Raw genomic sequence first — 25,791 nt, forward strand, 5'->3', positions numbered from 1 at the left:
TTGGTTGTGCTTCAATATGTACATATATTGATTCCAATCTATTCTGTATATCATATCAATAAAATGGCATAAACATTTTAGACCAGAATTGGACTCTTCTGCAATAAGAACAAATATATATAAACAAAAGGATTTCTAGGATATATCTGAAAGACATCAGTCTGCAATACCATATAGATAAGTCTGAAGATTGATTAATAAGTCTCCACCAACTAAGATCTATAAACTTTACATGGTATCAGAGCCTACTTGGTAGAGAGATTATTAAATCAAACATGTCAAACACCGTAAGAGTAGAAGATAGACTTGAAGGTGTTATAAACTTTTTTTCATGGAAAATTCGAATTACTATGATTCTTAAAGAACTAAAACTAGAATCTTTTATTGAATCTAATATTCCAATTCCTGAAGATGAAACAGAAAAAGCCACTTGGAAAAGGCGTAACAATAAAGCCAAGAAAATCATGGTAGACTCTGTAAATGATCACATTCTCCCTTCCATATCAGATCTAAAGAAAGCTTTTGAAGTATTCACCACGATCAAAAATGCATTTGAAATCAACAACTCAAGCAGATTGATTACTCTGAAGAATCAACTAATGAATACTAAAATGAATAAAGGAGAAACAATCTCTTCGTATTTTGGATCTCTGAAATTAAAAATCATTTAAATTCTATTGGGAACAAAGTAGAGGATCAAGAACTCTCTATATTAGCACTTTGAGGATTGCCATCATCATGGGAAGCATTCATTCAAGTCATATGTAGATCTTCAATCCCATCATTTGATCAACTAAAGACTGATTGTACATCAGAAGAGTCAAGATTAATTTCCAGAGGTATTGTATCAAATCAAGAGGGAGAAAAATCAAGCTCTTATTCAGCTCCTAATCATCAAGGAAAGAAGAGGAAATTTAAAGGAAAGAAACATGACTATAAGAAAAAGAATAATAGATTCAACAAAACTGATTTCTCCAAAGTTAAATGTTATAAGTGTGAGAAATTCGGACATATCTTCAGGTAATGTTCTGAAAGAGAAAGAATCTTAGCCTCATTAGCCAAGAGTAAGAAAGATGAAAATCTATTATTCTACACTACTTTATCAAGTGAGATAAACTCTAACGAAAGTGTGTGGATTATAGATAGTGGTGCCTCACGACATACAACTGGATTCAAAACAAAATTTGAAACACTCGAAAATTACAGATCTAAAAGAGTTACTATTGGAGATAATTTCACTCATCCAGTCGAAGGTATTGGGACCTGTTCTATTCAACTAAGGAATGGAGTTACATTAAAGCTGAAAGATGTGCTATTTGTACCTGGAATAAAAAGGAATCTAATTTCAATCTCTGGATCAACTGATGAAGGATTTCAAGTTACATTCAACAAAGACAAAGTTTTGTACTGGCCTAAAAACTCAAATCTAACAAATGCTATTACCATAGGAACCAAAGATGGGACCTTATACAAACTATGTAACATTCAAAATCAAGCTCTTAATCATGAAATAACAAATTCAAATGAAATTTGGCATAGGAGGCTTGGACATATTGGTTCTAGTTCAATACCCAAGATAGAAACAATCACTTCTGGTATACCAAATCTAAACTCTAAACACATAAGTATATGTAAAGGAAAAGAACATAAAAAAACCTTTCCCAAAAAACCTTTACCTCCAAGTGAACACAAGTCCAAATCAATTCTGGAACTAATTCACTCTAATCTATGTGGGCCCATGCCAACTCTTTCTCTAGGAGGTTACTCATATTATATAACATTCATTGATGATTACTCAAGGAAGACTTGGATTTATTTTCTAACAGTAAAAGAATCAAATGAAGTTTTATCAAAATTCAAAGAATTGGTAGAAAATCAAGTGTCTAAGAAAATTAAAACTTTAAGATCTGACAATGGGGGAGAATACACTTCTGAAATTTTCAAAGTCTTTTGTGCATCTATTGGGATTAAGAGGGAGTATACAGTACCTTATAATCCTCAACAGAATGGGGTAGCAGAAAGAAAAAATAGAACTATTGGCGAAGCAACAAAAGCTATGCTCCATGATCAGAACCTTCATTACTCATTCTGGGTGGGAGGCACAAATACTGCGGTATACATACAAAACAAATATCCTCACTCCTTTCTAGAAAATACAACACCTGAAAAAGTCTTTACAGGAAATAAACTTGACTTAAGTCATCTCAGGATTTTTGGTTGTCCAGTGTATATACATATACCTAAAGAAAGGAGAACTAAGTTAGAACCATCAGGACAGAAAGGAATATTTGTTGGGTATAGTGTAAACTCAAAAGGATACAGAGTTTATGTTCTTGGACAAAACTCAGTGGAAGTGAGCAGAGATGTCATATTCGAGGATAACACTGCTTTAAAACTATCTACAGGTACAGATGATGAGCCCTATGCAGACTTAGATGGAAGTCCACTATCTGAAATTTAGAGGGAGAATATATCAGAAGAAACCAGACCAGTACAAGATGCAGAAAATAATCTCTAATGTCAAGAAGAGACCTTTGTGGGCAAGAAAAATGCTTGAAGAAAATGACATTGAACCAAATGAAATCACTAAGGAAGTCAAGAAAACTAGAAATAAATCATGTTATATTGCACTGGTAACTGAGCTTACTAACTCTGAACCTACATTTGTTGAAGAAGATTTAACTTGTCAAGCATGGAAAGATGTTATCGTTGAAGAATATCAATCAATACTACAAAATGATGTCTAGGACATCGTACCTAGACCTAAACTCAAATCTGTTGTGTTTTCGAAGTGGCTCTATAAAATCAAATATGTAGTAGATGGGAGCATTAAGAAACATAAAGCAAGGTTTGTTGCTCGAAGTTTTTCTTAGAAGGCAAGTATTGATTATGAAAAAACTTTTTCCCCGATTGCTCGTTTCACTTCGGTCAGGGCAATTCTTGCAATAGCAACAGCAAAAGGATGGAAGGTACATCAAATGGATGTGAAAACTACATTCTTAAATGGGATCATAACTGAAGAAGTTTACATTGAACAGCCTGAAGGTTTTGTGATAAAAAATGAAAACCTATATGTATGCAAACTAAAGAAAGCCTTGTATGGTCTCAAACAAGCACCCCGAACTTGGTATGAAAGAATTAATAGTTATCTCACCAAATTAGGATACTCTAAAAATGAAGCTGCTCCTAACATCTATTTTAAAAAATTTAATGGAGATATGATCATATTGGTTTTTTATGTTGATGATCTCTTGATAACAGGTGAAGATCATCTTATTACTAAATGCAAACAAGATCTTGTTGCTGAATCTGACATAAAAGACCTAGGTTTACTACACTATTTCTTGGGTTTAGAAGTACGTCAAAAGGAAGATCACATATTCTTAAATCAAGGAAAATATACTCGGGATATTTTGAATAGATTTGGGATGATGGACAGCAAGCCACTTGCAATTCCAATGGAATACAATTTACATAAACTGAAAGAGGAAGCAACACATTCAGAATCTACTGATCCTACCCTTTAAAAACAAATCATTGGATCTCTAATGTTTTTGGTAAACACTAGGCTTGATATCTGCTATTCTACAAATGTACTAAATCACTTTATGTGTGAACCTAAGAAAATACACCTAATGGTTACAAAATATGTTTTGAGATATCTACGTGGCACTATTGGTCTTGGACTAAAGTACAAAAATGTTGAAATCATGCTTGAAGGCTATATTGATTCTGATTGGGCTAGTTGTTCCATAAATCGTAAGAGTACCACCGGATGTTGTTTCAATCTCGGATCAGCAATGATATCATGGTTCAATAGAAAACAACCTACAGTTGCTTTGAGTTCTACTGAAGCAAAATATATGGCAGCCTCCATGGGAGCACGTGAAGCGGTTTGGTTAAGGAAGCTCTTATTTGGATTATTTGGAAAGAAGTTAGATTTCACTGTAATCTATTGTGACAATCAGAGCTACATCAAACTTTCTGCAAATCCAATATTCCATAATCGGTCAAAGCACATTGAGATTCCTTACCACTATATCAGAGACATGGTTGACAGGGATGTCATCAAGCTGATCTATGTTAACACAAATCATCCAAATGCTGATATTTTCACTAAACCTCTTGCAAGAGTGAAAATAGAGTATTTTAGAACTAAACTTGGTATGACAATTTTGTAATTACATTTTCATAAAATTATTCATGAATATTATATTAAATTATATGGTTTGCAAACTTGTTAAATGAAAGGTGACGATCTTTCATATATGTTTTAAAGGCATCTATTGTGAGGTGACGACCTTATCAATAGATGACCAACCTTCTAATACCAAAGGTATTGAAGGTTATTGGTGTCATTGTTATTAGGCCGGACTTTGCCAAACACATTGATATCCATCATGGTTATTAGGCCAGATTTTGCCAGATACCATGAAAATCAATTGTTACATTATTTCAGACTTGAATTCATACTTATGTTTCAATCCCTCATTGCTAAAGAGGGAGTGTTAAGAAAGTTAGCAATTGTGTATTGAAACATATGCAGTGTTTTCCTCTTTAATATGTTACCGTTATAACCTTAGACATTCGCATATGATACACCGAGTTTTCTCTAACATATAACATTTGAAATATCTGACATATGTTTTACTGCTGATGAGCATAGTCTTATGGTAACGACAGGCTCTAATCCGAAGCCATTATAATCCTTGTCGATCACTAATTCACCGACAGTCATAATGGGTGTCATCCCATAAATTGCATTAAGGTTAATATTGTTATTGGGTCTAACTTATACCCATAACATTTATTGAAGTTGTTATAGTTTGTTTATATGGTGAATCAGTATATGTAAATATTGAGGCATGACCACATAGGGTCATGCCCCTACTTGGTTGTGCTTCAATATGTACATATATTGATTCCAATCTACTCTGCAGATCATATCAATAAAATGGCATAAAGATCTCAGACCAGAATTGGACTCTTCTACAATAAGAACAGATATATAAACAAAAGGATTTCTAGGATATATCAAAAAGACATCAATCTACAATATCATATAGATAAGCCTGAAGATTGATTAATAAGTCTCCACCAACTAAGATCTATAGACTTTACACTTTCTAATGGACCAATGGAAAAAAACCACACCATTATTGATTTTTTGGTTTCTTACAATGACAATGCAGCATTCTTGAAATAAGTTGATGTCTCCAATAAGGGGAAAAATGTGACATTTATGTTGGAGAGCATTGTCATGGATGTGGGAATAGAGAATGTGGTACAAATCATCACCAATAATGCAACGTCATATGTGGAAAATGATAGAATCCTCCAAGAAAGGCAGCCCAATCTTTTTTGGCCACCTTGTGCAGCACATGTCATTGACCTTCTTTTGGAGGGCATACGAAAACTTAATTAGGTGATTCCAATTGTGGAAGATGAAAGGAGGATCACAAAATATATATTGGATCACCCTTTCTACATTTAATGAGAGAACACACTTATGGGAGAGATTTGGTGAGATCTGACATCATCAATTTTGCAATGAATTTCTTGACGTTGTAAAGCACTATTGATGCATTGAACTCTTTGAAACAAATGTTTGTGAGTCAAGCATGGCTAGACTGCCCTTAGTCAAAGAAGGTTGTAGAAGAGGTTGTCACATGCATAGTCTTTGACAACCATTTTGCACAAAACTTCATCAAGATTGTGAACGTTAACTTCAAAACTTGAATTTTCATTCTTTCTTGACTCAAGTCTCTCTTTATTAATTTCTAACTTCATTAATTAATCTTTTCGTAATTTGTATTTTTCAATTGTAGATGTATGGGCCCTTGATTAGAGTTATGCGCTTGATAGATGAGGATCAAAGCGAGGCCATGGGTAGGGCCAAGGAGTCTATTAAAAATTAGAAGGAACATAGGCTCAAATTTGATCCCACAATGGAAATTATTGATAGGAGGTGGAACAATCAGCTCTACCAACCTATTCATGCAGCAAGGTACTTTCTCAACCCTCAACTTAAGTCCAATGAATCTTATTCAAATCCTAATGGAGAGGTTCTACAGGGCCTTAGTCCATGCATTCGAAGGATGATACCTAAGGTTGAGGAGAGAGACATCGTTGTAGTTGAACTCCAAAACAATGAGGAAGCAAAGAGTAATCTATTCTCTTCAAAGATGGCAAAGAGAGGAAGACCTACTCAAATGTCAAGTGTAACATTTTCCAGTAGGATTTTAGGGTCTCAAGTAATTTACAAATTGATAGAATATGCTTTCACTTTTCTCTTTGCTTTCAAACTTCTCAATATTTTATTTTTGCAAATGCTTTGTTACAAAGTTAGGGGGGAAATACCCCACATTTCAAAAATATGCCTGAAATATCTTATGCCATTCTCGTAGTTCATCCAATTATGAGTGCAATTGGAGCTTTATTGAGGTCATCCACATGAAGAAGAGCAAAAAGTTAGCTAAAAAATGCCTCAATGACCTTGTCGTTTTGCAATATAATCTCCGGTTGCGCATAATGAAAGCATAGGAAGCGGCTGTTAGTCCAATTAATTTGGATGTTATAGATTCTTATAATGATTGAACATCACAAGAGCAACCTCCTTTATTTACAAAGGATGATGTCACCGATTTGGAAAGGCAAGCTATGGAGGAGGGTGGATTTGGTTTCACATTGGATGACATTGAGGAGGAGGATGAGTTGGACGAGAAGTCATTTCAAGTACCAGGAGGAGCTACATCCAGAATGGAGGACAAGCCACACACTGAGTCAAAGATACTGACTAAGGGAGCACAACCATGCCTAGTGCAGGACTCTATGACTAGACCCTCTAGTTCTACCTCCCCCTTAGTTCTTACTAGAGCTGGGAGGAGAAATATGTAACTGCAATGATGTATTTACTTTTAGTTTCACACAAACTATTTACTATTTTGCTTCCTGCCATCAGCATTGCTCATGATAATGCAGTTTTGTATCCACTTTGCATTTAAAATAAATCTGGACTCAGCTAGTTTTTTTTCGAGTTCCCATTCATTGACTCATTGCATGCATCTTCTCATTGAATTTTGCAAAACAGTTGCTTTTCTAATTAACCAGTATTGTAAGTTCTTGAGTTATTTATCGAGTTTTTGTCAAAAATTGGTTGAATTTTTCCCAAATTTTTGCTTCAGGCCTTGGTGAGTTTTGGCTTTGGTAAGTTTTCTAACTATGGTTTGAACTATATATTCTCATTAACCATTGACAAATCCAAACATCCCACTTATAAGCCCTCCAACACTCCCAAAAAACAGCTGCAAGATTCCTCTTGATCCTTCTCTAACTCATACTCACTGCCTCTTAATTCAATCCTCTTCGCACACTATTTGGTGGCTGCAGATATTTATTCTTCTTTGTCTATCCTTATAGATAAGCCATCTTCATATAAAAATTGATGAACTTTTAGAAAAATCTGTAACGTAATCCAACGAAGCAGGGCAACCTTCCATATGAAAAACATATTACATTAAATGTCCTTATTTCCCAAGTTCATGTTACTCATTGGCCAACTTGTTTCTATGTTTTCTTCCTAGAATTGTGTGACATACTACATTTCCCAAATTGGCCAAAGATTGGCTAGCACATGCTAACAAAATGGCCTACAAACATTCAATTCGACTAAGATCTCACACAAACTCCCAATTGTGGAAATAGGATTTTATAAATGTGTGGCTTCTAAGTGATTAGTGCAGTCATAGATAATACTGCAAAAGTCTAAACTACTCCTGGCACTCTGAAGTTTCATAGGAGCAAAAATTGTTGGGAGAAAAAAATGACAAACCAAAAGAACAAGTTTTTGCAAAATATTGAGAAAATTTGGGAAAAAAACAGATTTTCAAAAACATGTAGAAAAAGAGAAAAGCTGTTTTTTTTTAAAACTTAAGGGTGTTTCAATAGCATAGAGATATAGAAAGGAAATTAAAATGGAGTTCACCACACATTTATATTCAGTTAACTTTCTAAGAAAGCAAGATCAAATATTAGCCAAGTCTAGGAAGTAACTGAGATAAAAATGAATTGTAGAAAATAGATTTTGTCGTTTACATATTGCTGATTACATACAAAAATATTCAGTTAATTTTTTATGAAATTGTTGGAATTCTTTCGAATAACTGAGGGGGGGGTGAATCAGTTATCCAAGGTCCAAATGTACAAATAAAAATTTTCAGTGCTAATCAAATCCATAGCCATAAAACCTTGACATGCATACATCCATTAGATCATGCAATACCTTAACTTTGTAGATTACTGTCCTAGGTCAAAACAACTTTGCAAAAATGTAAACATGAAATACCATAAGAATGTTCACACAATTTGACACAAGGATTTTACGTAGAAACCCAATTTGGAAAAAACCACCAATAACATGCTACTAATTCTCACTCTTCTAAAGTGATGCCCTGTGAAAAGCCAACCCTTAAAGTTACAATACACACTGTTAAATGTGACTTGGTTAAAGGATTTCAATCACCCTGTTAGGAGTGAGCCTTGTTAGAGGATTTTAGACCATTCACTTGGAATGTCACCCGGTTAAAGGATTTACAAATGATTGTTAGGTCAACCTTAACCCAAAGGATTTACCCTAAACTAATACAAAGATTAGAAAGTAACAGTAAGGCTTGATCTGATAACAAATTACAACTCACTTGCAGATTACAAATCTTTGTTTCAGTCCTCCATTTTGTTTGGCATTTACACACTTCAGCTCTAATAGCTTGTTCACCCTTCAAGCATTCATACTCTTAGGCCTTCTTGCTTTGCATGCCAATTGTAGTCTCTTCTGTTCGGCCACTGAATGAAGCAATACCCTAGACTCCTTGTTTTCCTTAGTTTCTTGAACATGACAACCTTTGCTTTTGACCAGCTATCTCCATAAATAGAGAATTTAGATTTTTTGCCGCTTAACCTCAATCATTCATTTTAGGGTTAGGTAGGATATAATGAATCTACCCACTTTTTCATTTGGTTCCTCTAAAAACTTCTTCTACAACCTTCTTTGAATTCACTTCAAAATGATTTACCTTGAATTTTGTGCCACCAGCTCATAATAGTTATCTTCCACACGCTTCACACAATTCAAAAAAACAAAATAATCAGCTCAGATATGTCAAATCTTCAATTTAACATAAATACTGGCACTCGGCATCAATATGTTGTCACTCGGCTTCTATACTGTTATTTCACTCAGCCAACACTAGTTTACTCAACAAACACTAAAGTTTACTGATACTCAACATCAACTAAACTTTACTCGGCATATACTGACAATCACTCGGCTTGCACTGATTTTCATCTTTGTTTGGCAAGGCTTGTTTTTCACTTGGCTTGCATTGATTATTGTCCTAGGTCAAAACAACTTTGCAGAAATGTAAATATGAAATACCATAAGAACATTCACACAATTTGACACAAGGATTTTACATGGAAACCCAATTTGGGAAAAAACACCAGTAACATGCTACCAATTCTCACTTTTCTGAAATGATGCCCTGTGAAAGGCCAACCCTATTAAAGGTTACAATACACACTGTTAAATGTGACCTAGTTAAAAGATTTCAATCACCCTATTAAGAGTGAGCCTTGTTAGAGGACTTTAGACCATCCCATTAGAATGTCACCCGGTTAAAGGATTTACAAATGACTGTTAGGTCAACCTTAATCCTAAGGATTTTATCCACACTAGTACAGTTATTAGAAAGTAGCAATAGGACTTGATCTGATAAAAGTTTACAACTCACTTGCAGATTACAGATCTTTGTTTCAGTCCTCCATTCTACTTGGCATTCATACTCTTCAGCTCTAATAGCTTGTTGACCCTTCAAGCATTCATCCCTTTAAGCCTTCTTGCTTTGTATGCCAACAGCAGTCTCTTCTGTTTGGCCACTAGATGAAGCAATACCCTAGACTCCTTATCTTCCTTAAGTTCTCGCACATGTTGTCACCTTTGCTTCTGGCCAGCTATCTCTATAAATACAGAATTTAGATCTTTTGTTGCTTAACCACAATCGTCCATTTTAGGGTTAGGTAGGATTCAATGAATCTACCCACTTTTCTATTTTGTTCCTCTACAATCTTCCTTGATTTTGCCTCAAAACGGTTTACCTTGAACTCTGTGCCACCAGCTTGTCATAGTTATCTTCCACACGCTTCACATAATTCAAGAAATCAAATTAGTCAGCTCATATTCGTCAAATCTTCAATTTAACATTGTTTGTTGTCACTCGGCATCTATACTGTACTGTCACTCAGCCGACACTATTTCACTCGGCTAACACTAAAGTTTATTGATGCTCAGCACCAACTAAACTTTTCTCGGCATATACTAAAATTCACTCGGCTTGCACTATTTTTCATCTTTGCTTGGCACCTATTGATTTTCACTCGGCTTGCACAGACTACTCAGCAAGACTTGGCAAACACTTTTCTTACTTGATCTTCTTTCAGTCTTAGCTTGTGTAATCTTTCATTTCAAACTTTAAGTAGATAAACAATACACTATACTATCAATGTCTTACTTGGTCTTAGTGCTCCTTTTATACACCAAATAACTCAACCTTTCTCTAGGTGCTCTTGTTATCTCCTCTTTTCAAATCCTCTTCATCAATCAACTAGATGATAGCTTTCAGAACAAAAAGCAATTGTCTCACTAGCAAGTAGCAGGTTTGACATCATTGACAAAATAATAATTGTTCCATTACAGGTTCTTCACTTCAAAGCAATCTTTTTTCAACAAGTAGTCACCAAATAGAAAGTCTGAGCTAAAATATTAGCTAAGTCAATTAATTAACTAAGATCAAAACTTATCAGACCTTTTAAGAGGGCAGTCACGAAATAGTTAAGTCTTAAGATCATATATGAAGTAACTGATATCAAAATTTATCAGACAGCAATCTAGTTAGCTTAGAAGATTATTAAAAGTGTTAACCATTTTAAAGTGATCCAAGACTTTCATTGTGATTGAGGCAAGGAGTTGTGCAGATCAATATTTGAGAAAGCTCATCAAATCATATTCCAAAGTTACAATGCCTTATATACTGTAATGGCAATTGATATGTTCTTTATAAGGGGTAGAATTCAACAAAAGACATTTTTTTAGTTGAATTACAAGGTTAGCAAACCACTAGTTTTGGCAATATCGAGCTTCCCCATTAAAGGGCCATCTACAATATTGGATAACAGTTATGATTTAAAATTAGTGTAAAATATTAATCATGTATTTATTTGAATTATGATCCAAGGGGTGAAGTGTACAAAGAGCTCAGGTCATATTGAAGCCACAATTTAAAGCATATTCAATAGTTGATTCAACACTATCTCACATCCCCACAACAATTTAGGATGCTTGAGGCCCTTTAAAATTCAATTGATGATCATCATTGCTCCTACTGCTCCTCTCTTTACAGTTTTCTAGAGGTTGGAAAGAAAACTAAAGTGACAAAGTAACAAATTGTTTTCATGCCAATTCTACATTGACTTCACTTCCATCATGAAATCTACCCTATTTCTAAGTGATTTGTCAATTTTGCGAGATTTTATAGGGTTTCATTAGTTTTTTAAATGTCTTATAATTTTTTTTGTCATTTTTTAGGGATTTTAACATGATTTCAATGTGCATCAAACACAAAAGTCATTGGAAATTGGGTCAACAATTTTTTTATGACTTCAATTATTTCACTTAAAAGATGGGTTGGCTCTAGGGTTTAGGGTTAATCACGTATAATCATAATTCTTTGCAAATTATTACTTCCCTACTCTAAACTTCATGAAGCAATAATAATACCCGCAACAGGGTTTACAACAACACTAGTATTAATCAAAACATTGATACATGATTCTACAAATCACAAGCCAAACTAGGTCTCTAGAGCCTTTTTGCATCTCATCTCTGACTTGGTTGAGTTTGGGTGCAGATTATTACTTCCCTACTCTAAACTTCATGAAGCAATAATAATACCCGCAACAAGGTTTACAATAACACTAGTATTATCAAAACATTGATACATGATTCTATGAATCCCAAGCCAAACTAGGCCTCTCAAGTGTTTTTGCATTTCGACTCTAACTTGGCCGAGTTTGGGTGAGTCTTCGCTGACTCACCAAGTCTTGTGACTTGGGCTTTGCCACTACAATCAACCACTGAAGGCAAAAAAACATTTTAATGAAGTTTGGTTTGACATTTTCTTTTGCTTTTCATTCCTTCATTTGCAAATACAAAGAAGAGAGAAAAAAGGCTTGAGAGAAGAAGCACAGGCAATAGCGACGGCGGAGGAGGCTAGAACATGAGGATACCCAATGGACGACCTTGAGGATAAGAACAAGGGATCTAAGGAAGATGAGGATGAGGATGTGGATACCACTAAGGCTAAGCCTCAGACACATGGAGAGAATATGGATGCAAAATCTTCCATGACCTATCTTAGTACACGTAGGAAGATTGCAAGGTTCACTAGTAACTAATGTTAAGGAAAGATCATTCTCTGCAAATGTAATAGCACTAACATTATATTCGATTTTGAATGTATATAAATATAAGTAGGTGAGACATGTCTCTATGGTAATTTTTAAGTTACTAATCATTAGACAATAATAATAATAACATATAAACATTACTTATATATATATATATATATATATGAGATTTTGTCTAATTGATGATTAACCAAAGAAGGATTATTTCTAGACCAATTCAATCCGACCAAAGCTACAACATTAATGCTCCCTCTTAGCTAAGGAAGATTGTTATGGAATACATTATGCTCTCAAGCATATTGAGGAATATCATCTCAATATGATATTCTTGGAATGTCATCTTTAAGGATATCAACATATATCCATCAAATTAGATGTTATCTTTCAATATCATCTGAAGTATGATTCAGCAAAAAATATCGACCATATGATATTCATCATACTTATATTTTGTTGGTATGTGTATTGGCATCAAGTCCATGATGCCTACCAAGAGAATATATCATATCCTAGAGGGGTATGTGTTATCTGATCTCTGGGACAGGATCTTAAAGCAGTCCGTCAGAATAACAAAAGGGGCTATCATGATCTCCAGGACAGCAACTGAATGTAATCCATCATGAATAGCAGATAGGTTGTCATGGTCTCTTAGACAACAACTTAATGGAGTTGATCATGACAAGTAGGTTATCATGACCTTCGAGACAACAACTTAATGTAGTCCATCATAATAACAGGTCAAGCCATTGTTGAGATCGTCACCTTACAACAACGACCATAATCAAACATTGATGACAAATCCTCTCATGATGTTTTTCAATAGAATCATGAAGTAACTAACATGATATCCACCATGGACCATGTTGGGAGTGGATCCACCATAGTTGCTCCTAAAGGGTGGAACAACGACTTTCACCTCAAACTTCTCCCTCTGAATGAAGATCCTAGGAAGTTGGATCCTCTAGCTGCTCCCTCAGAAGCTCAAGTTTTGACCTCTTCTCTCCTCATCCAAGGATGCCTTGATGCATAGTAACTTGAGTGAGTGTACTAAGTTGTGGGTTTATCCTCAAGTTTGGTTACATCAGACATCTAAAATAGCTTAAGTTCCAATTTTATGCATCAACCTACTGACTTCCAAGTTTACTTCATACGGATGTGCTAAACTCCCTCTTGATACAGAAGGGTACTCATAACTCTGACCATAGAAAATATCTTGGTTTGATAGTCTCACTTTATCTAGCTTGAACATCAAATGACTACTAGATCAAAACTTCTCTGGAGGTATTGTCACAAGATTGAGTCATGCACAATGTACCATTCTTCTTTTCTTGCAAGAGAATCCTCCAGGACAAAGGAAAAGATCAAGGCAAGTAGCTCTTATAGTATAAGAGATAAACTATAGTGAGTAGATAAATGTATAAATACTTATTTGCACATTAGCATCCTTGAGAGAAGTTGCTTCAATGGAGGTCCATATGCATCAAATAAGATGATGCCTCCATATAATCATTTGTCAAATAATGAGAATGGAACATTGGATATTATTCCCCACCCACAATGTGAAATTCTCACTCTTATATCATTGGAAATATCAGATTGTAATCCTCATGGTCTCCATTTTCCTTTCTTTTGTGAGTTTTGAATTCCATTTTCAGCGTGTTATATTGCTTTCACTAAAAGACTCCACTAGTGATAATATCAACACTTTATAATCACCTCCTTACATTCAGTGGCTTGAGCATAATATATGTATGGAAGACTAGATTCTGACATTATGACAAACTGATCCAAACATCGACATGTAACCCACTATTGTCCATTACATGAGTTTCTTGACTTAGTCAACTCCCATCTTCTATATTTATTTCTTTATTGATTTGGATAAGGTTGTGGGTGTGAGTTGTGATATTTAGCTTTGTGCCTGTTACTTGCATTCCTTATCAACAATTTCACCTTTTGCATAGGCAACGATCATTGTTTTCCTACACTATTTGTATGTGTTAAATGAAACAGTAGTAAACTCAATATTACCAAAATCCATTGTGCTTTTGATGGATGCGTGTGCGTTGTTTCAAAGATTCAGGTGAGGTGGGCCCCATGAAATTTAAAGTGCACGGGGCATTTTAATCCAATAGTTTTTATGCCATCATCTGTGCCTACCTATCCAGCATGGATGAGAGAATGGTAATGAGTATTTTGAGTTTGGCTTCATGACTGCCACTTCTATTTACTGGAAAGTTTCTGTTTTTTTTTGGGTTCATTTTGTGCAATCATCATACCATGCCTGTGCTTCCACATTTTACATGCATGTTTAGGAGAGCTTTCACATTTATTCTTTTGTGGTGCAAACTTGAGAGATGTTTGGAAACATTGTAGAACCTGGCTGTATAGTTACCATTGACATTTTCCATTGTGTATATAGACTCTTGTGGTGTACATGAGATGACATCTTCAAGCCAAACATTAAACGTGCTTTGTAATTTGATTCACATTTAACATGTTTGTTTGCTAGCTCGTTTTCAACCATATCATCAAATAACAGTCTGCCTTCCTTTAAGCTGATGAATGCCCATGCATTGATGAAAACTTCCACATTGGCACAGACAGGAAGGATGCTAGAAGTCATAGAGTCTTGCTTGAAAACTGCAGATTGCATTTGCTCGAGATTTCTAAAGCCTTCTCAACAAATTTATTTTGTATAATATTTTGCACTTATGAGCATACCGTGAGATCACATTTCTTTAAGGTGGTCCATTAAATAGTTCGCATGTTTTATATATGCATCCACAACATATATGCCCAGGGCACTTCCTAGTAGAATATCTGGTTAAAATCTCCATCCACATCATCACTGTGTATGCCTAGAAAAAGGGTCTGATATACGTGAGGAATGATTTCCATTTAGTCGCTTTTTGTTGTCGTTAATATGCCTCTACACATGGTGGGCCACTGTGCAATGCTTTCTACCCAACTTTACAATATCCTATTTCTGCCACATATGATCATATTTGTTTCAAATACATCTTGATGAAAAATCACCATCCAAGTTACCGACTTGATGATTTGTGATATGAATCACCCAATTTGATACGGCCCAATCTTCAAAATCCATATGATTTTATTGTGTTTTCCTTTACACCCGATAAAACTGGTCTATTCTTTATGTCAAGCAACACATCGCATCACACGGTACAGGTAATTCTTTATAGAGAGCAATCTTTTTCCTGTGAAAAATAATGCAGTATCTGCGATGATAAAAGTTGAAAATCTTGCATAGATTACCAAACTGAAATCTGTGGAGCTCCATTTAATTATCTGTCAAAATTTCAAATAAAAGCATCTGATCCCAACTCTGCATATCCTTAAAAATCTGAAGAGGTGATTTCCACACCGTTCATACCCTCCAATCATAGTTGTCTATGACACAATATTTCAAGTGGGCATTTTTCATACACTTCCCGTGCATTGTCTATCCTCCCACATGTAGCGTGCATGTCAGCAAGAACACTCTCCGTCAGTAAAAAATATATCGTATCTGTGTTGTATTGTGGGAAATCTTTACACATTACAAAAATGAGAGGTTTAAATAAAATTGTATTGAACCAAGTCTTGTGGATTTCGAAAAAACCAACTAATAATCTGCCAAAAACTAAGTATAAATTTAAAAGCTTATGTGCCTGACTCGTGTTTCCTTAAATATTTGAAGAGCTTCTTTCTGAAACCATATATTGCATACCTTAACAAACAGTGTTGTCTAATGACCTGATTGTGGGAGTTTATATCTTCCTTTACTTTGTAAACACAGGACCAAATATATCTCTTCTTTCTTACATCTGCAGTTTGGCTCTAATACCATATTAAGGAAAGCTCGTTTTCTCTGTAAATGTAATAGCATTGCCATTATATTTCTGTGCGTTCCAAGTGCAGATTTTGAATGTACATAAATATAAGTAGAGTAGACAGGTATCGTGAAGAGACATGTCACTATGGTAATCCTTAAGTTAATAATCATTAGACAATAATAATACATAAACATACTTATAGATTATATATATATATATATATATATATTTGAGAATTTGTCTAATTGATGATTAACCAAAGAGGATTATCTCTATGCCAATTCAATCCAACTGAAGCTACAACTAATATAGGCTACTTTGAGCCTTAGTCTTCTAGGCTCTAACTTTCGTTTTGATATATGTTTTGAACTTTTAATTCCATGGATTTCATATTCCATGAATATTGTAGACATTTGAGAGTGACACTATTAATATTTCTAATGTAGTTTTGAATCCTTCAAAAATATTTGAATATCTTGGTTTTTTCAATTTGTCAAGTTTTTGCCAAGACCAAACACTGAGTTCGAGTCCAAGTCAAAAATGAGCTTGCTCAGTACAAGGAAAGTCTGTCTTGTAACTTTGACTCAAATGGTTTTTCATACAACTGGAACTGCACAACTACACAAGCATGCAATGCGAAGACAGATGGAAAACTTTTGTTTTGGTTGATACAAGAATGTTCAATACCCTAGAGATTCTCTTGCATCACAAAGAAGGTACAAGCAAACAGAATAAATCTTGATTCCAGCCTAAAAAATTGGTTTTCTATTAAAGTAATTTATGGAAAATTCTGAAGCTTCAAGGGAAAGACCCAATTTGGAAAAGACTGGTTGATGGTGACCATTGACTTTATATTGAACTTACAACTGTTTTTGCATTGAGAATTCATTCAAACAAAGTTAAAATGTTAAATTCTGAATGGATGGGTTGCAAAAATAGCATTAGTAATTTCCCTATTTTAGTAGGTCTCTATAGCTCAGCAATGTCAATTCATCATTGCGACCCTCGTGAGCTGACAGTGTGTTTTGAGGGTCCCTGTTGAGTGACTTGCTATTCATATTAACTTTAAGTCAATTATGGGCGGTTACTATTTTAGCAATACAGTTGAGGCACCAGGTGATTGCCATCTTCAGTGTTTGACTAGGTCATTTAATGGAGCTTCATATTATAAGTTATTTATTAAGGCTATCTTAATGAATAACTTTATCATTATATTGTTGTACGTTGATGGTATGTTCTTGAAGGCTCGTAAGTGAAAATTGTGAAGAAGCTATTGGGCAATTTGGTGTAATTGAGAAGCCAAGTCTCATTTTTGGTTATAAAATTGGACTCCATGAGAATAAACCTTGTCATTTACTTTTTGTCTCATTTGTGAATTTGTTGAGGGTTTAAACTTAGTTTCTTGTGAGAACTGATTCCTCCATCTGTTGTTTGCAGTTTGAGCCATTGAAAAATATGGTGAATTGTGCTCAGTTTTCAACATTGCTATACCATGAACCAGCAGGGCTTCTACAGCATACCTCTGTGTAATCAAATTAAGTTACATTAAAAATCACAAGGCAAACTAAAAACAATTTTCAAAGTTGCTTCACTACCTAGAACACTGACATTTGATATTTTCCAATCATGCTCAATGATGTAAATAAAGAGCAACAAACTCAATTACAACCACGTGCAGTCATAATACCCAATGCTCAAATAAAAAACAAATTAATATTTTCCTAAGGCATTGACCAAAGGTAAAAGAATGTACAACCAATATAGAAAGGTTTAGGAAACAGAAATTCTTACATGTGAAGTGCCACGAAGGATCATATATGTGCTGATGGAAATTCGTCAAAATTGGTAGTTTTGTTTCCACTGAAATACTCATATCATCCTCTATAAAGCAAAAAATGATTGGCATGATCAAACAAAAGAAAATGACTTAAGCATACATTAAAAAACAAGAATATTTCACATTTACATGCACAACTTGCAGCAACAAAATAGAAAATAGAGTTTTAATGTGAGTCCAAAATGTTTCATGGTTAATTTGACAGTTCTGAATTTTAGCGTATGCATCTGGTCCAAATACTTCCACCTGGATATCTAGTCTTGGATGATTACAAGCCTGTGTTAGAACCCACATGATGGATGTCTGATTAATTATGCTATGTTTGTAAATAATGCAGGTTGGAGAAGCTTATATTGAAGCAGACAACATAATTGCACTGATTTAACCATGTATCATAAAGAGATGTAATGCATCATTAGATTAGTCATAGTGTAATCAAAGTGTACATAGTTGTGCACCAAACTTTCTATTTTTTCCAATGCCCGCAACCATGTTGCCCACTTAAGGCCATCTGTCAATTTTCTCAATATGGCCAGCATGGATGTAAGGGAAACAAGACCAGATGAACAACATATAAAAACTATGGAAAATTATTCATAATCAGTGAAAGCGTATGACTGTGCACCTCTCTCTTTCACTAGCAAGTGTTTTGTACTTGGAAACCAAAATACTAAAGAACCATATAGAATACATCAATCCACATCAAAAAGTTACTAGGCAAGATGTCGTTGTGTGACAGCAGAGATTTATGCCTGTAGAGCCACCGACACAGGTTTGAACCTAGCAAGGTCACCTGCTACCGCATCAACAATTGAGAATGCTTACCCCCAGATTTTCTACATGAAATGTTTCTATCTCCTTTTGATATTTAATTTGTAGTGGCTTTTCCATCTTGACCCATTAAAAAAAAGTCAATCTGCATTAAATAGTAAAGCCCAGAGAGCTATGTGTTATACAAGAGAAACAACATGCAATGCACAGGTAGATAGCAGGAAAAATTGATTGGTTTATGGTACACACAATGTGGAAAAGATCACAATACATCATAGAAAATTTCTAATATGAAATGAAATGAGACATGTTATCTTTTTCTATTGATATATTATTAGCTTGTTTCTCAAAGTACTTACAACAACAATGAAACTAGTTTTAGAAAACTACCAAATTACAGCGTGCTTGCCAGATTAGCACGAGCACTAAATTGATCAAATCTACACTATGATATTAAATAACTATCAAGTATTTAGTGCTGTCATCTGTTAAGTAACATGGATCGTTTCTACAAATGTAAATAGCATTGTTGTTTTTATTGATGTATCCCAATTGCAGATTTGCATCTCATATAAATATGAGAAGGACGAGACATGTCTCTATAGTTAATCATCATTGGTTAGTATATTTTAATATAACTAACCATATGTATAATATATATATATATATATATATATATAATTATTATATATATAATATGATGTGTAATATATATATATATATATTATATATATAATAATATGTATATATAAAGAATATTTGTCTAATGATGATTTACCATTTATAATGAATCTCATGATCATATCAATTTGACTGAACTACAATTTAACACTCCCTCTTAGTTAGGAAGGATTGATATAGAACATACTATGTTCTTGAGTATAAGGAGATATCATCTCACTATGATATGCCTAGAATGGCATATCAATATAGTTTCATCAACACACATATGTAAATTAACATATTTAACATATGGAATTTACTTCAATCCACTACGAGGCTAGAATCCTCAAAACTCTCTTTTTAGCAAAGGGGGAATTAAAGTAGATATAAAACACCACTTGAAATGTGGTCTTAATAAGTTATGGTGTCCAGCAAGATCTGGCCCGAAGAACAATAACAAATGGATTTTCATGGTGTCTAGCAAAATTCGGCCCGAAGAACCATGAAGGTCATCAATGTGTCCGGCAAAATCTGGCCCAAAGAACAAGGATAACCCTAACTTCAAACATTTATGTTTGACGATAGATCAACTATAATAAAGTCATCACTTTAAATAGGATCAAAACACAAGAAAGGTCGTCACCTTTCACAATAAAAGTCGTCACTTTTCACAACACAAGCTTGCAAGCAAATTTTATATTCATGAATAAATTAGTTAATAAATGCATTTACAAAAATGTCATACCAAGTTTACCTCTGAAGTACACAATTTTCAACTTCGTAAGAGGCTTGGTAAAAAATCAGCATTTTGTTCATTTGTACTGATATAACTTAAATTGATAACATCTCTGCCAACCATATCTCTTATATAGTGATAAGGAGTCTCAATATGCTTCACGTGCTCCCAACGAGGCAGCTACATACTCAGCTTCAATAGAACTCAAGGCAACAACCGGTTGTTTTCTACTAAACCAAGATATCATAGCTGACCCAAGACTGAAGCAACAATAAACAAAAGTGCATTACAAAGAATTTCACTTAGAACCTCTTCTCATAGAGAGGATATCATCCATGAAGGATTGCATCTCAGAATGTCTCCCTCTGAATATCGATCCTGGGAGGTCAGGTCCTCTAGTTACTTCCACAAAGATTTCTTCCCCCGAGGATGCTTGTCAAACTCCCTCTAAATCTGATATTAATCTTCCATCTGTCTGTTGATAAGTCATTATTTTCTCATGATGTCCATAGAGGTAGGCCAATTACCCATATGTATTTCTAGACTCCCTCTAATTATTAGGGGACTAATGAATTCTAGATCATAACTTCTTATAGAGCTACTTCATAAGATTGAGTCTATACCATTCTTGTTTTCCTACAAGATCATCTTTTAGATACAAATGAAAAATCAAAAGAAAATAGTTTAAATAAGAGAGATACTTAAATAGATAAACGTATATTTAAGGATAACAAATACTTATCCTTGATACCAATTTCTCTAATAAGGAAAAAATGTCTTCAATAGGGAATGCAACATTGGTTAAGGTAATCATTCACCTCCCCTCAATGTAGAATTCCCACATGCTCTTGTTTCTAGTATTGCTCTCTTTGCTTGCTCAAATAAATATACTCAACTGATTCTTATCCTAATATCGTTTCTCCAGTACACTAATCAAGAATATTTTAAGTGCTTAACTTTATCTATCTTGACCATCTAGGTCTTTTGGAGCTACTATCATTAGGTTTAGCATGCACAATGTGTAATGTACCAGCTTTCTTTTCCTGTAAGAACATCCTTAGGCACAAAGGAAAAGATCAACGTAATTAACTGTTATAGAATGTGAAAAATTACAAATAATAAGTAAATATAATTTGCATCAGATCAGATATGGATTCTTATGGCATCATCTCTCGAGTTTGATTGCCCCAAATTTAAGATCTACTCCTTAGTGCATCCTATTTCAATGTAATATAATTATTCCTTCATCGATGTCGAACTAGGATAATTCAATGTTGTTAGTGAAGTTTCGAGAGTGCAATGTGGATCGGTCTTATCTGTCCTTTTGGTCAATGATGTTTCACACGTTAATTTCTGCCATCATAGGCATAAAGCACGCACACCAGGGCCATGGTGCCACGTAAGTAGGGTTGCATGCTGTGCAGTGCCAGCATAACACCACACCTCTACTCCATCTCTAAGTTTGCCATACCAAGGATTGTGAAGTTTGTGGTCAGCGAGGTTTGTTTCAAAGCAGCAGACTATAAGCAAGGAATATAATAATAATAGGAGTAGTATAATGTTTGCATGTCTAAAGGAGACGAATCTAGGAGCACCATCCCTTTCCCTCGGGGCAAGATCTGACATAGTGGCACCTATCATACAGGTAGTCGTCGGACTGGCATTGGGCATCTGTTAGCAGAGATTGCCAGTGCAAGCATTGTACCCATCTTGGCAGCACCATCCCATTTCAGGACGGCATTCATTGTTCTCTGATATGAATGTACCGACTGGAAATATATGGCTATACCGGAACATTAATAACTGGCTTAGACATCTTAAGCGGATGCTTGTGTCGATGTGAAGTATACAAATCTCCATATTCATTCTAATATGATTTGACCTCGAGTTTGACTTTTCGGTGCATGCATTATCAGATATCAATGATGTATTAATATTAATTGTTTCTTTCGTTGTTGTATCGAATGTATCTTCATGCTTGGTGTCCAATCATTGATCGTGAGTATGTTGTTCACTGACTCAATCAATGAAGTCACTGTTACGCCTTCACACATAAAGATGTCCATGAGACTGTTACAGTTCTGAAAACATTCTTACAATTAACCTTTGAGATAGAAATAGATGCGCACCGTAGAGCACAGAAAAATGATTCAGTACAATACAATAAAAATTCGTTGGATGGGAAAAATGCTTCCAATGTTATGATCTTGAAACAATGCAGACGTCCATTCGACTTTGCTCCAGTGGTAAGGCTAGTATGGCAAACATGCCCCGAGCTTATAAGGGATCTTCAATGTGCGTTACGATGAATCCAAAAAAACCTATGAAGCTACACACAAGTTAATCAAGATCCCAGAAAAAGCGCTTAACCTCCATTGTTGTATAGAATGTCCTCCAGTCAGATTTCATGATAACAACAAAAACAATGAATGGTATTGTGAAGAGCCGATATGGTACATGTACAAGTTCATTGCCCTGCCGCAAAAATCTAATTCAGATTAGTAACTGAAAGATATTCTATTCATATATATTATTGGATATATTCCCATTATAGCATATTTTATTCATTATTGAGCATTATTGTTGATAACAGTTCATTCCATGAAAAAGTCAATGCCTCCACTTGTAGGCACTCCGTTTATAACTATTATTGTATCATAAATAAACCATTGAGTCGTGATAACAGGACCAACAAGGGTAATCCTGATAGGGAGGCTTCTAGTGAACAAGTTTACAATTCCAATCTTTTTTTTTATGGCCTGCAAAACTGTATCAGCCTGCTTGTTATATATGCATGCAACAATATTATCTGCAGGAGTTGAAACAATGGTTCCAGCAGTTCCAGCCATGTACGCTGCTGCTATGTGCTCAAATGTGGAGAACATGATCACTGCAAATGGAAGATTTCGACACCACAGAGGTACAATTCCTTTGTAAAACCCTAACAAGCCTTCAGTTGAGTAGAGCCTTGGAAATCCATCTACCAAGCCCTTAGCAAATCTGGGCTGTGTCTGAACCTTTACTTTTACAGCTTTGAAAGGAAATTGAAATTAAAATCTTGTGTCTATAAGATGATATTATTATACTCAGCAATTGTGATTTGCAGATGAAACTCTGATTTGAATTGTTCAGGTATATAAATCCAGTCTTTTATCTGTGTCCCTTAAGAACCGTACCCAAGTGCAGGTTGGTAGACTGATTTCAATGTAGATCAAGCATTCCGATCTTCTGATTGTATAGATGCTAGATTTAATCATTCAAAGTACAATATACAGTTGTGACGATTCATCATTTCTTGCAGATCCAAATCGTGCCATTGCGTTGTTAGACTTTATATTAATCTTCATAACCATTCTTTGATCATCGTGTTATTTCATTTGTATCAGATTGTGTATTATACAAATAAAACTCATTCAAGTTGTTATTGCATTCATCTATAATTTGCTCATCAAACCTGCATAACAAATTTTCTGCAATCTATGTCCTTATAACATCCAAGTCCTTAAGATCTTCCTCTAAGTGGTAAGGCTTTCTTCAAGGGAACTTGGCTTTTCCTGAATCGACAGTGTAATTTCCAGGAAGCATTTAACCTATTCTTGCAGTGCAATGGGTACTGATTTAGTGAATTTAAACCCAATACTGTGATGCGTTTGTGTGATACAAATGAATCTGGTTCCAAACCCAAATACTCCCACATTATTATTTCTCCGTCCTGATATAGAAGGAACCAGGCCCAAGCACAATGAAGATGATGACAAAACCTAATGCCAACCTCCATATAGAAGAGGGCAGACCTGATATCAGGGATAAACGCATTTGATGAATATACAGACCAGTTACATGTCTAGAACAGTTATATTGTCATTTCATTCTCTGTGACATCTAAGTTTACACTTGAAACTAGGCTCTGATACCATGTAAGTAACATGGATCGTTTCTGCAAATGTAAATAGCATTGCTGTTTTTCCTGATGTATCCCAATTGCAGATTTGCATCTCATATAAATATAAGGAGGAGACATGTCTCTATAGTTAATCATCATTGGTTAGTATATTTTAATATAACTAATCGTATATATATATAATATGATGTATAATATGATGTGTAATATATATATATATATATATATATATAAAGAATATTTATCTAATGATGATTTACCATTTAAAAGGAATCTCATGACCATATCAATCTGACTGAACTACAATTTAACATCATCAACCTGTACATTTCTATAGAAAATAGTGAAATTTTTCAATATGCTTGTCACCATAAGGGTCACATGCACTTGATTAATATAGATAAAGGTGCTAAATGTTAGATGTGCAGTACTCAAAGACTATTCTGTGCCTAGCCTATAGTATCCAAGTCCGGTACGCACCCAGTTCAGGTCCAAGTCTAGGTCACTTGTGGTTGTAAACAAGGTGCAGCAAAAGAGAGGCTGGTGCATCCTAGGTGAACCAAGAAAACCCAGACAAAAATATTTTTTGCATTTTTTGAAGTCTGACTTGACTTGGGGCCTCGCTAACCCTAAAAGTGACCTCCAAATGATATATAACACCAAAACAATTTAGTTTCTGCTTTTTTTTTCACAAACAGGAAAATTTCCTTTGTACAGGCTCAACATATATTTTTGCTTTTTGGATTGACATTAGGAGTTGATCAAACTTTGAAGCTTCATCAATGACAACATCCTCATTGAAATGTCACATAATTGGGTTTAGTCTCCGTCATTACCAAATTAACACAGATTTAATATTTATGTCCCAAGCTAAGGGATACAAGGCATTTTGAAGTTAAAAGAACTATACACCTATTTAATCAGAATAATTTATCTATATATTCGTTAACAGTCATATCGAACCTTACTACTATTCTGGCTCAAAGACACAAGGAGCAGGTGTTATCCAAGTTGTCTAGATACCAACTACAATGGATTCCCTCCAAGTCTATAGATCCAAGTCCGTATCCAATCTTGGGTCTTGCCCTCAAGGCTTCCAGAACGCTGACCCTGCCCTATCTTGGGCCAAGTATCCATTGTTTGAATTATACAAGCCTCTCTTTGGTGACATTACAACCTTTCCTGCTTAAGCCAAATAATCAATGGGTCTTGAGTATATAATAAAACTGATATATAATTCTGATATCATTCTTACTAATAGATATATATGATAAATATTAGGCCCTTTAAGGGTTCCTCATCAATACTAGGATTTTGATGTATCTTTCTCTAAATCAGTATTAATTTATAGATGTGTTACAGCATTGTTTGTTGTTGCGCAGTGCTTACAGGCGCTGCAAATGGTTTATGTCTCTCTTTATCTCTTCCTAATGAAGAGTAACCATTATATTTATATTCTCCTCATTCCCTTTATATCACATCTTATTTCTTTCATACGAATGAGGGGTAATTTCTGATCTCT

General features: G+C 34.7%; 1 protein-coding gene across 1 annotated transcript in view; it reads right to left on the reverse strand.

Annotated features, from left to right (window-relative positions):
• LOC149554664 (squalene synthase 1-like) overlaps positions 1-25,791 on the reverse strand; it is a 171,697-nt gene that overhangs the window by 122,626 nt on the left and 23,280 nt on the right. Inside the window, exon 4 of the mRNA XM_089828724.1 lies at positions 18,153-18,242. Within this exon, the coding sequence (XP_089684850.1) occupies positions 18,153-18,242 (90 nt within the window). The remainder of the gene's footprint in view (positions 1-18,152; positions 18,243-25,791) is intronic.

This window comes from Cupressus sempervirens, chromosome 5, assembly GCF_028749045.1.
Source record: "Cupressus sempervirens isolate cs-2001-9-10 chromosome 5, ASM2874904v1, whole genome shotgun sequence".
NCBI classification, from domain to species: domain Eukaryota; kingdom Viridiplantae; phylum Streptophyta; class Pinopsida; order Cupressales; family Cupressaceae; genus Cupressus; species Cupressus sempervirens.